This window comes from Seriola lalandi, unplaced genomic scaffold, assembly GCF_002814215.2.
Source record: "Seriola lalandi dorsalis isolate HSWRI2012SDOR001 ecotype SW California unplaced genomic scaffold, Sedor1 jcf7180002054568, whole genome shotgun sequence".
In the NCBI taxonomy this organism is placed as follows: Eukaryota; Metazoa; Chordata; class Actinopteri; order Carangiformes; family Carangidae; genus Seriola; species Seriola lalandi.
The window spans coordinates 1141052-1154349 of record NW_019525121.1 but is presented as its reverse complement, the minus strand read 5'-3'; the positions used below and the strand labels follow the sequence as shown (position 1 = coordinate 1154349).

The 13298-nt window shown below is 39.4% G+C and overlaps 1 protein-coding gene across 1 annotated transcript in view; it reads right to left on the bottom strand.

The window, feature by feature from the left end:
* Positions 1-12896, bottom strand: part of slc12a8 (solute carrier family 12 member 8) — a 17328-nt gene extending 4432 nt beyond the window's left edge. The window contains exons 1-9 of the mRNA XM_023416638.2: positions 12685-12896; positions 11649-11827; positions 11356-11502; positions 9477-9668; positions 9098-9329; positions 2482-2595; positions 2261-2348; positions 1631-1718; positions 433-579 (exon numbers count right to left, since the gene is read on the bottom strand). Coding sequence (XP_023272406.1) covers positions 433-579; positions 1631-1718; positions 2261-2348; positions 2482-2595; positions 9098-9329; positions 9477-9668; positions 11356-11502; positions 11649-11783 — 1143 coding nt within the window. The 5' untranslated portion in view covers positions 11784-11827; positions 12685-12896. The remainder of the gene's footprint in view (positions 1-432; positions 580-1630; positions 1719-2260; positions 2349-2481; positions 2596-9097; positions 9330-9476; positions 9669-11355; positions 11503-11648; positions 11828-12684) is intronic.
* Between the last annotated feature and the right edge of the window lie 402 nt (positions 12897-13298).

Genomic DNA, 13298 nt, shown 5'->3' with positions numbered 1-13298 from the left:
CTATGGAACAGAGTCCACACACTATATTTAGGCAGTCTTGTCACTGCTTCCTATTGAGTCCAGTCACAACCCCCCCTATATATATATATATATATATATATATATATATATTTTTTAATATAATAAATCCATAGGTGCCCTTTTTAGGCCTAAATATAATTTGAAGGTAGAATGAATAATGAGATTTATTTTAGCTCATGAATGTCTGTTATCAGTTACTGGCTCCTCTTTAAAGCAAGGAAATAAATCATTTGACAGTTATGGTTTATCACCTCATACGTTAACAGATAAAGACAAAGCAAATAATTCCTGTGTGTCACTGTTGCATAGAGACACACACTGCATTTACATCATAGTGGCTCTAGCTAATATTTTTCAGCATGTCAATGTATGCCCTCATGGCTCCATCCAACCATCCATCCATCTACCCACCCCTCTTCCCAGAAAGGCCAGAGCAGGGATGACCCTCTCTTGGGCGATGCACTGGAGGATCCTGGGTGCTCCGTACAGGCCACCCATGCAGGAAGCCAGAGAGGAGATGTAGAGGCCCAGCAGAAAGAGGAAACCCACCAAGGAGACCTGGAGGAAGAAGGAAAACAAACAGAGGGTGGAAGAGGATAGGGTGGGGTTGAGCGCTCACAACAGCTACACCCAGTTCAGTTCCGCTGCAGCCAGCTCCTTATGAAAACAATGAGAACTAACCACTGATGGAGAAGTCAAAGACTTTAAAGTGATTCAGCGATTGGTTAAAGCAAAAATTTAATGTTTTAATCGGAAATCTCATTGATCAGCTGTTCACCACAGTTCAATCACTTACTCACTTTATTTCCCCAAAATTAGTTTGTGTAATGGTACGTATCCCTAACTTTAGCTCTAGTGTACGTCAATCCCAGCCGTCCTCACATCAGCTGTCCATATGGAGCCTGACACATGCTCAGTTGCTGCTGAGAATTCATAGATCACATATTCTTTTGAATTCTTTGACTCAAGTATCAAACTTCACAACATTAAAGTCATATTCAAACTCGATAATAAAATAGAATGATAAACTGGCTAGACTATTGAGAATTTGGTGCTTATGGAGTGTTGCTCACACACTTTGCATGTTAATAAATTACTGAAAGCTCTCCACAAATCACCGCAACAAGCTAGCCAATGAGTAATAAATCAAGAGACAGGATAGAAGTAGGTGAAAGTCATCAAATTCATGCGACAAATCTGAATACATTATACACTGCTGTGAATCAGGCTGAGACTGTTGATTAATGCTTCAATGTGTATGCACTTAAGTCAGTAGGCACTTTATTTTAAGTGTTTGTCCTCTTTCATTATTATTTTACTTTCTATTAAGTACGTACTTTACTATTTTGACTGCTACCTAGGTAAGAACTAAAACAAATACTCTTGCACACTTATTAAAAACAATACAGATATGTGAGAAATGTTTTTCATGTAGGCCTACAGGAACTTGGAAAAAAAATGCTAAAGGTCCTACATCTCAACCATTTAAAAAGTACATACAGTCAGAATCTGGACTAACCACACCACATATACAAAGTGAGCCAGCGTGGGGAATCCCCTCACCCCTTCTCACCCTTGCAGGGTGAGATGGAAAAAAAGAACAGTTTACCTTTTCTGCTATCAAGAAGTCATAGCGCAGAGCTTCTCTGGTGCAGATGGCCCCCAGTAGGAAGACAAAGACCAGATACAGGAACCACCTGTGGGTCACCAAAAGTATGCCATGCAGAATTATTAACAACTGCTCCTTTTCACTATTAATAGGAAAATTGTGTCATCACAACTCAACGAGACAAATAGAGCCATGCTGGGAATGTAGATTTGTTTGTTCTCTCCAGTGGAAATGGAAAAGTTTTCCCTTTTAATAAGCTACCACTAAGTGATCTGAGAGCATGACAAAAAGGAAATGTAAACATTTGGAAAGTACCTTTTTGGATGAATCAGAACTTGAGGGAGAAACTCCAGGGCGTTATATTTGAAATCTGTCCTTGTACAATGATGTATAGTTAAATAGACAAAAAAAATCTGAGATAATAGTAAGATCATAAGGCAGCCTTTCAAGTATTCATTTTATACTGTGTTACTACTTTCACTCTATCTAGGTCAGTCTGTACACCTTCACCGTAGTTATTTTCTTTAGTCTTAGCACTTTATTGTGTAGTGTTTCATTGTGTTGTTTTTGTATTTTACAATATTAGTTGTGTATCTGTGTGTTGGGGGTGTGTTTGGGCTGTTATCATACGAGGTGAAGACAGCTGCCAGTGTTCCCACAGGGATGTTGTGTTCAGGCCGCTGAAGATCTGAGCTCATGTTGAAGCCTGCCATTACCCCTACACACACACACACACCACAAAAATGTACACAACATACTGTACAATGCAAAATATATTTTGCACTTCATATGCAGCTGTGTGCTATTCTGAGAATCTTATAAGTATTTTTCATGGTGGGGGTGCTACTTACCTGTAGCAGCAGGGAAGAAGACCCCAAATACTGTGAAGAAGTTTTCTCCTGAGCTGTAATCTGGTTTCGAGTTGCTGCTGAGCAGCTCGGCTGAATAACCAATGAAGCCATGCTCTGAAAGAGGAGGCAGTGTCACACAAAGCAAAACAGATTGAACTTTATGCCAGGATTATCAGTACAAGGTAAGTATAAACCTGCCAACTGCCGACATGAATATACTTAATAATAATATTGCTAATATTTAGAAACAGTTCACTGTATTTGAAAAAAACAATCTCACTACAGGGTCCATCTAGTAGTGGTTCTGGAGCTTTTGATGAAAACGAATCCTTCATACAAAGATGGAGTTTACATGTTATGTACAATGCATCTGCTATGAAATGAATTACAACTCTTCTACATTCTGTCATACAGTCGATGACAACATATCAACCTTTCTCCCTATTGACGTAATGCAATCAGCTTCAAGTGCTTATTGCTGTGGTTTTTTCATCTTTGTATTTAGTCATCATCTATAGTCCTAGATGCTTATTACTGATGGTATGTTTTGTACTGCATGTCCTATAGAAGTTTAGGCTAACTGGAAATGTAAATGCATCATTTCTGCACTGGGGTATTTTCCTAAGAAAGACCTGTAGTACCAGACACTGGTTTAAAACAATATATGTACTATAGGTTTGAAAAATATTCATTATATCTACATCGTTAGAGACTTCTTACTTTTCCCCCTGAAACAAACTCTTAATTAGTACATCACTAAAAGATGCTTGTGGCTGAAACAATATTGTCATTTTAAATTATTATACTCCCCAACAACTCAAGGGGAAAATTTAATTTAGCTCTTCCATTGTCAACAATATAAACACCAAACAAAGACCAACAAGTTGTTAAATACACACAAATGTTCCTGTGGGACCTCATGTTGAGAATTTGAGATTGTCACATATATACTGTGTGTGTGTGTGTGTGTGTGTGTGTGTGTGTGTATCTCAAATACAAATTGTATAAAATCAAATACATGACAACAGTAGGTATCAATGCACTTTAAAAATATGCAGTCTAAAGACAAGACAGGTTTGTTGAGTCTAGGTCAGTTTGTTGAATGTGTGAGGGGGAGATTGTCCTACTTTGATGGTGGCCATTTAAACCATTCAGCCTGAAGGGCCCGCCTATGTTACAACACCGGACATTTCCCCCTTGGTTATCTTGCGATGGGAAAGAATGTGTTCTGTCAGATTAATGACATGTTTATCCAAAAGGAAGTCACCACCCCTTTCAGAAGCTCAGCAGCTTCCAAGTTTGAGAGAAAGAATGAGAGTGAGCGAGAGAGGGAGACAGAGAGTGAGAGAAAAGAGAGAGGGAGCATGCTCATTTTTTCTTTTGTTTTAGACAAAAGCCAAAACCAAAAAGGGCTGGATATACTAGTTATTCCAAGTGCACATATTCTCCAAAATAGGAATTTAAGGAGGCTGTAAAACATGACATCAAATAGGACAAGGAGCCCAAACTCTTGTTCACTCTGTGACCCAGTGAGACTGCCCTCTGTCCAAACAACCAGAATCTAACAAATCCAGGACAGTCAGTGTCCATGTCTGCACCATGGGCTCCCCACCCATATTACAACATCATACTCCAACATCCCACCATGCCTAATTCTCAGAGTATTAGGTTGAGGGCGTTCACATATTTATAATGAAAACTGTTTCTATGAACACAAATTCAGTGTTTACCGTCAATGTTTCTGCATTTGAGCTCCAGAGCTGTGGACAAAACTGCAAACAAATACATCTTTCAAGTGGAAAGTTCTCCATTTTCAGTGCAAACTTGCACTCCCACTCCCTAGCTCCTATATGGGGAACGACCTGGCTAACGATTTGAGGGCCCCAAGAAGAAAATAAAAAGCTGTTGCCTCAAAGTATATTGCACACAGCAGACTTTTTGGCAGATTTATTATAATTTACACAAAGACCTCAGGAATCAAGGATGAAGTGGATGACACAAAGGATGAGTTGTACCCCCATAACCCTCCCTTCAACAAGCGCCATCATCAGGTCAAAACTTCAATTTGTCCAATACTGTGGTTCATCATGAAATACCTGCACAACTGGCATTCCCATGAGCTTCAGCTGTACTTTGTGTCTACAGCTAATTAGCTAATGTAAGCATGCTAAACTAAAATGAATATGGTAAACATTATAGCTGCTAAACATCGGCATGTTAGCATTGTCAATGCGAGCATGTTAGGATGCCGCTAGCATTTTGCTGAAAACACCTGTGTGCTGGCATATATATATATATATATATACACACACACACACACATATGTATATATATATATATATATAGTGTAATGTGGTGTGGGAGGACCTTAAACTAGTCTGCAAAAAAATCTCTTCTCTATAGGCCTATCTAGAGACAAGGCTGTGGTGAGAGCATCCACATTTCAGTATGTATACTGTAGTCGAAATGTGTAGCCAGAGAGGGTCTCTTTTCTGAGCCCAGCATTCCTCCAATACAGACTGGAATGTGTAGTCAGATTACATGAGCATCTGAGGCTCCTCTGTGTCTCACTGACCTCTTCTTCTCCCACACTGACCAGTATAAGCCACTGTGCATGTAGGACAGGGCCTGCTGTGACGTTACAGAGGTGGGGCATGTCCCACTGGGATGACTGAGAACTATATATTATGGTAGGATCACAGGGAGAAATGTGGCGGTCTCTGGAGTAGCAGCAGGCCTCAGATCTCACTTCCGGCTTTCTCCCTTTGTCATTTTCCAAAAATGTGGGTGAGGCTGGTTAACACCCTTAACCCTAGACCCAAGGAACACATTATGGCTTCCTGTTCTGTGGGGAATAGGCTTCAACTAAGGGGACAGGGTAGTGCATGTCAGATTGTATTTCATCTAAGAACCGCTATCAAAAAAGTGTTTGTAGTTGATGGTTTGGTTGCAGAGACAATTCACTGGCAGTGTTACTGACCAGACTGAATAATTTACAACAGTCAAAATGGCAAGTGAAATCCCCTCCTTATCCCCATTGGGGATGATAAAGCACTATTCCGAGCTGTTTTACATGTTGTAGCCATGTCGTTTTTCAATTCAAACTCCACCTGTCCCAGTTCTGCAGGAAGAACTTATCATGATAAGACACTTAACAGACCCTCGTGGCTGGGAAATGAGGAAGCCAGGTCAGTCTACATGTGAGAGTTCATCTACCTATATAATAATAACAACAACAACAACAACAACCCTTAAATCTTTCTACTTATGATTAAACTACTGATTTGCAAGTGGGTGTCTGTTTTAATTACCGGTAATAGCATCGCGACAGGGGTAGACATTAAGATAGTGGTCTAGAAGGTATTTCAAGGGAATAAGGTTGGTGGATGTCACTACTACAATTGTGATAATGATAAAAGAAAAATGAGACCAATATAAATATCAGCAGTTTTGAAATTAACCTGTTGATACGTTAAAGAATTTAATCCAAATCTAAAATACTCTTTACGGTTTCATTTTTACCGTGCCCTTAGTATTTTCTCCTTTAAATATTTCTATTGTTGGGATTCAAAAGTAACAAACTGCATCTAACCACTGAAACCTAGGATGATGACGCAATAAAAATGACAATATAAAACAAAAGTCTGCATGTTTAGCATTGCAATAAATACATAATTAGATTAGGGCTACAACTAATGATACATAAAAATACTAAACAATAAATAGTTTATATTTTCCAATTCATTTTCAGCTGACTGACTCATCATTCAGCTTCACCTCTAAATTTGATCCTTTCAGATTGTGAGAGAAGTGCAAAATATTAACCAGCAGATGTCCAGTTTTGTATTAAAATGCCAATATTCAATGTTTACCAAGCCTACTGACAAGACAACATATCATTAAGTTCTGATATATTGCTTGGCAGACAAGACAGGCTTTGGCTATGGTCATGATGTACAATGGTGTCCAAAACCTCACATGGTGATCTCTTTGTACACAGGGGACATGTTATCAAACGATGACCACATCATTTTGGCAGTGGCACTTTTTCCTTTAGGATGTGCTTCGGCATACAGTGAACGTTCAGGCTAATCTGAGCTGTTTCAGCTTGCTAGGGGACCTGCTGGTCCACTGCCAACCATGAGGTCACCACAAAACACACAGCAGCTCTTAATTAGAAAAACCTGGGGAAGCCATTACGTGTGGTTCTCCCATAGTTCTATAAAGAGGGCTGGAGGCTGGGAGGGGTGGAGCAGTCCAGGTTAGAGTTATGGGATGAGAGCCTGGTTTTTGTGGCACAGGATACCTGAAGTAGTAAAGCTAAATCTTGGAAAAAATGAACCACTGTCCAACATAGGACAGGTAGCCTGAAACCCTTATGTATGTTTTATTGTGTGTACACTACATGTTATATCTGTTATTAGTATTATTTAAAGTACAGTGAATGTTCTTGTGTTTGAAATGTGTTATTCACAAAAAGGCTGGCTTCACTTCTGGAACACTTGGACAGGACGTTGATAATCAGTGAGAACAGGAAATGTGGGGAAGGACTTCCTGAAAGCCAGCAAAAGAATACGAGCAACTCAAAAAAAGGCAACATTTCCTCACAACGAAAAAAAGAGAAAAAAAATCTCAAACACACCTCCAGTCTCAGACTTGGCTTAAGCCACAACAGCAGAAAAGACAGCACTTTACCCAAGTTTCCATTCAGTAAGGGGAAAGAAAATTCTCACTGGAGACAAAGCAGGTTTACAGGCTAACACACATGACAAAATGGGTTGAATATGAAGCAAAAAAAAAAAAAAAAAGTTGTTACACAGACAGTCTCATGAAGATGTATACTGCAGAGATCTAGTAGAATGCAAGACTGAGACTGACTAAAATAAGTGATACTACAGCTACACCTACTGGACTCCACAGGTTACAGACAGTCACAGTTCTAGTAAACACTGTAGTTCTGTGGTTCTGAAACTTGCTTCTTCTATCATGCTGCCCTTTAGAAGCTGCAAGAATTTCAGACCCCCTGCAGGATGCATACATTTATCACATTTTAATCAATTGCTAACAATACTGTGGAAACAAAAAATAAAATGTTTCTCTTCACATTTTCTCATTTAAAGCAGCTAATGGAAGTAGAAGTAAAAAAAAAAAAAAGAAACCATTTTTTTCTATCTCATTAGTTACTAGTGTCAAAATTTGAAAAATGTAAGTTTAACTTTGTCCAAAGTTCATGCACACTAAAACAAGCCTCTTTTGCTACCTTAACAAGAGCAACATATACTGTTTTCATATTTTGCATTTTTACTTACATGTTTAGTGCTTTTCTTTTCATCCCTCTCAAAACTCTGTCCATCTTGTGCTATTCATCTCTTTTTACTTTCTGAATAAACCCTGCTAACCTGTTCATAGCCTTGCTAGCATCATAGTACTTGTGTTCTGTAACCATTTCCTAAGCTATTGGGCTGTGGAAGCAGGAAAAGCACAGGTGGAACTAATGACATTAACGAGGGCTGCATTCCTGCAGTTGCTGCAATGCTGTGCAGAAATGAACTTATTAGTTCCACCTGTGTTTGACAAGTCAAAATGTAGGTTGTGACAAAGGTCTGTTCAACTTTTTTTCCACAGTTTTTCACCCGGGTTCACTCTCCCCTCTCCATCCTGACTACACCATGGTAGAAAGACGTTACCTCCACAGTCAGAAATGGAGAACTTTGCCAACTTTCAAACACAGGCTGAAATCTCAACTTTTCCAACTCCACATTTGCCCTTGACCTGCAACTATTCACCTAAAGCTCATTCACACACACACACACACACACACACACACACACACACACAGTTCATTATTTATTGTGTTATAAAAAAAATTAAGGTTAGACCAATGCTGAAACCAAGATTGAAGCAGCTTTACAAACGTCTAGAATCTTGTGACGAGATATTGGAAGACAGAACCGCAACACCCACCCCTTCCCAGCTCACTGCAGATGCAGCCTGTTGTTAACAATGTAACAAAACTAATTCTTCATTTCACATTTAACACTTCAACACAGGTGAATCACAACATTATTATTATATTTTAAGTTCAAGCAAGTTGTATATTTTATTATCTTCCAAGATCATGTGTCACATGTCTATTTTGGTCTAATCATGATTGAGTGATCACGCTTGCGGTAAAAGTTAGTCTAGTTTAATTAGCTCAAGATAGATAATAACCTTGAGATTGCAGATTCCTCCGACACATTCAATTCAGTGTATTTGGAGAATTGCTACATACTTAAACAGGATTATACTTGCTAACCGACTTAACTAGAGTTCTTTCTTTTCTCTGATACAGTATCTGGTGTTGGGTTTTTATTTTTATTTTAATGGTATTCTTGATGGTTTGGCTAATCACCCAGTAGATGTTTAAGGCGTGGTCACTTGTTTTCAGAAGCTTTAACATTAATATTCTACCACTGAATAATTTGAGGTTTATTTTGGCTGGAAAATATCCATAAAAACTATTGGCAGACACTGAATCGTGGCCAAATACAGCAGTACTGATTGAACTCTTCCCACGACCCCAGTTACTTTCTCCCATCACCCTTTTTGTCAATATTCTAGACCCAAGCCCTACCTGGGTCAAGGTGCGTGAAAGTGCCAATGACAAAGTCCAGTGTGGAGATGGCCAGGACAGCCAGCAGTAGCAGCTGAAGTCGGACAATCCACTTCACACCAGCCAGGTTGATTCCAAGCAGAGCCAGCAGCACCGCCGCCGACATGCCACGCACTGCCCACTGAGTCTGTAGACCCAGCAGCCCCGCCACCGACTCAGAGAAACCCGTGATATACATGGCTCCAGCCACGCACTGCAGGGTCGAAGGCATCATGAATCAGGGGATAACATAGGAAGATACTAATGAAAATGTGGATCTGTCACAGACCAATTAGTTGCATTACAAAAACCAAAAGCTTCAAACTAAAAATATTAATATCAGCCTTAAAAAAAAACTCACCTGTCCAAACACATAAAGCAGGCCCATTGTGCCCCCGACCCTGCCTCCCAGGACGGTGGAGATCATGGAGTAGATTCCTCCACTCCCGACACCACAGTGCTCACACACTCCGATCCCTGACATCACCGTCACCAAAGCAACCAGCACGACCAAGGAGACCAGGAGCATCCCAAGCAGCACACCTGTGTTGCCCTGGATGATGTCAGGAAACAAAATGACCAAATACAGTCACTGATGCACATACTGTATGTACATCTGGAGCAATTCAATTAGATATATGTAGCTACAGCTTCACATTTTTCATTTTTATGTCTGCTAATTCTTCTTTCTTTGTCTTATATGTTATACTGCTGTTAGTCTGCACAATCAACGGTGATATTTTAATTCATACAATTCATATTTAATTCATAATTCAAAATTTGTACCTCATATACTTGTGTGTTGCAACTGTCATCTGCAAAATATTTAAAACTTGCAATGTTCACTGGGATAAAAATAGAAAATGTTTTTTTTTTTTTTTTTACTTCATTCTACTTCTATTTGCTGCTTTAACGTGATATAGCCAAAAATGAACTGCCCAACTGTAATTTTCACTTTGATTGTAGCCTTGATGTTAATGAAAACTAAGAGGTATTTCTGGTGGCCCAGGGGATTAAGGTGGCAACCATGAACCGCAAAGTCCCCAGTTTGATGTCTAAGGACCTTTGATGAATGTAATTGGCCTTTTCTACTTCTCCTCATTTCCTGTTAGATCTCCACTGTTACCTATCTGCAAAAAACCATAAAGTGCCAAAAAAAGAAGAAAAAAGAGGAAAAACTTCAACACAGGCAAAACATGTTCACTGAGCTACAATCTTTCAAATAATTTATGATAAGATGCATCTCACTCTGGATAAGAAACCCCATCTGACACTTAAACTATATTTTGTTCATCAAGCTAAACCCAAACGGATGTAGCTTTTAAGAACAGAGTCTTTGTTGCTTTTTTCCTGTGATGACACATGCACATTACAGTGTTTGGGTTGGAGTCATGGGGTGACACGCACTTAATGATGACTGCAGCTGCAAATAAAAATCTAAAGCTTCAGCAAAGCTGAACAAAGATGTGAAAAAGCACACACTATTACCAAACATGAGGCTAGATACTATAAAATGTACAGGTGAACATATGCAAAACATGCAGTCCTTTCCCATTCAACCACCGGCCTACTCATTTAATGAGCCATAAATGGATGTTTACACACAGCATTTATGAAGCACCAGTCTGCAAATGGCGCACAGTGCGTCATCACTCCAGCCAATATCATCAATAAGTCGACTCTGTTCTCATTAGTATGTGGACCATGTAGACTCAGCTCCCAGTCTGCACTATGCTTTCAACAGTGAGAGATTGTTGTAGTGGTGAGAGGATGGGCAATGCACTGGTGGGAGGATCTGATATTAAGTAATCCATTCTTTATTGTTGGAACAATCAAGCAGTTTTTTCAACAGTGCTTGAATGCATCATTCATTTTACAAGATACAACAGGACATCTGAAAATTGTGGGTGCCAGGGTATTTAAATGTACTTTATATGTTTATAGAATTGTTTATAGATAAATTATTTCGTTTTTTGTTACTTTCCTTATTTTAGTTATTGGTGCAAATGTTGAACCTTAATCCTCTGCTGTCCAAGTCAGGAAAAAAAATCCAACTGAGAATTGCTTCATTATTAGCTTTCGTCATTTGTTTTGTTTTAAGACACCACAGTTTTCATTAAGTTTAATTCAAATCTTTCTGGTTAGTTGTTTTGTCTCTTATATCTTTGGCCTTTTTCTAATATAATGAAGGTCTGCAGTTTCTCTGACTGGGTATGGCTGTAGATGCAGTGTGAACTCACCACCAGGTAGCCGGTACGCAGGAATAAAACCACACCGAAAATGTTGATCATGCAAGTGGTGAAAACTCCATCCCAGGTGCCGAATAGCACTGGCTCCCACACAAACAGTTTGATCCTCCACCACGGTTGGCTAGACTGCTGGAAACCCTGAACACAGAAACACCACTGTTACAGCACTGGAGGACTTAAAGATGTGTCATTTTAAAAGCATTAAATCATATCACTATGTCATATTCTAACCTCCATCACCATGAATGTGGGAACTATTTGAACCATCAGGGCACACATCTTACCTGTGCATCTTCATGAAACAGATCATGGACATGTGTGTCTGTGTCATTGTCAGTGTCAGCAGCTTGCCCCTTCACCAGTCCTACCCCATCTCCCTCCTGTGTGTGCACAGTCCAACCAAATGGCAGGGTATCCATTGCAACCTACAGGTGTAAAGCAGGTGTCTCCCCTTCAGGTGGCCCTGTTTGTTAATAATATGTTAAATGACAACATGAGAAACAAAAATCCACCAAGGGCCTGAATTCATTAATAAGTTACAACATTAGTTTTCCCCTGTTGAGGAAGTTGGCTAAGTTTGTTTTGAATGTGACAGTAAGCTACATAATGGTCCCGCCTATCCCGGTGAGGACACCCGGACACAGCAGGGCGTGCTCCTGACACTGCAGCTAAACAGATGTCATGGATGAGTGAATGGTATTTTACTAACAGTTAAAATAATATATCAGTCCTGTAATATAATAAAAGGCGCCATTAGCATCGAATATCGGTACATAAAGTTTTACAACAGGTTTTATCTCACTTTTTAGCCAAAAACCAACAGCTTTGTCTTTTGTAAATGTATGTTTGTAACAATTAGCCCCCGTACTAAGCCAAGCAGTCGTATCTTTATGGTGCAAATGGAGGTGTCCTCACCGAGGGTCACACAACTGAGCAGATTAGGCTCTAGACACAGTCGAAGCCAAACCTCACTGTCAAACGTGTCAAGTTAAGGTTTCCTAGTGGCAACAGTGAAATATGCTGCCTTTCATTCTCTAATTTTCTCTAAGCAACTTTTAAACTCGACTATACGCAATACGGTAACTTAAAGAAAATTGATTTTAAATATATAGTTTGATGAATTAATTAAGCAAACAAGTGCGCCAGGAGAGTGAGTTCAAATGTTTATCAGTCGTGTAGCAATTTGAGGACAAGCACTTGTGTATTCTTACGCTTTTGACTATAATTAACCAAGGCTACTGCTTAAATTGACAGATTTTTGAATAATGTCTTCGCGTGACGTTGTCTGCAACAGTCCAAACTTTTACACTTCAGCCTTACCTTTCACAGAGGCCCGTGTCAGTCCATGCTGATAAAAACAAAAACAAACACAAACAGTTGTCAACTATAAATATGACAAATAAGTTCATTATTCCATTGTGCTTTGGTGATGAATCCAGCCAGTATGTGTGGAGCTCCGAGCCCCTGCTGCTGTTAACAACGTGTTTAGTGAAAACGTCAGCAGCCAGCCGTAGATAGATGTTTGGTTACCTTCCAGGGTGTGTTGCTGCTTTGCACAAGGATCCTGTGTTAGTCTTGGCAAGCCCTGTAGGTTGACTAATGATTAAAGCTGAAAAATGCAAGCACCACTCAACATCCTTATCTTTTTATTTGTGAAATTCTTTCCTAGAACAAGCTATGGGAAAAGGAGATGTGTTGGACTATGAGGATATTTATAGGCCCGCAAAAGGATGATTGTGTCTCATTTCTGCCAGTCAACAATACTTAACACTTCACTACATAAAGTGATAGAGAAAGTGACTCGATGACAAAACCTGAGAGTACATTTGTGGAGTTATTTTTTAATTTCTATACAAACTTTGATAGTGATAGGGGCTTGGTAGCGGTGGACACTTGGAGAATTTTACAGCAAACTAAGAAAAGTTTTCTTGTGC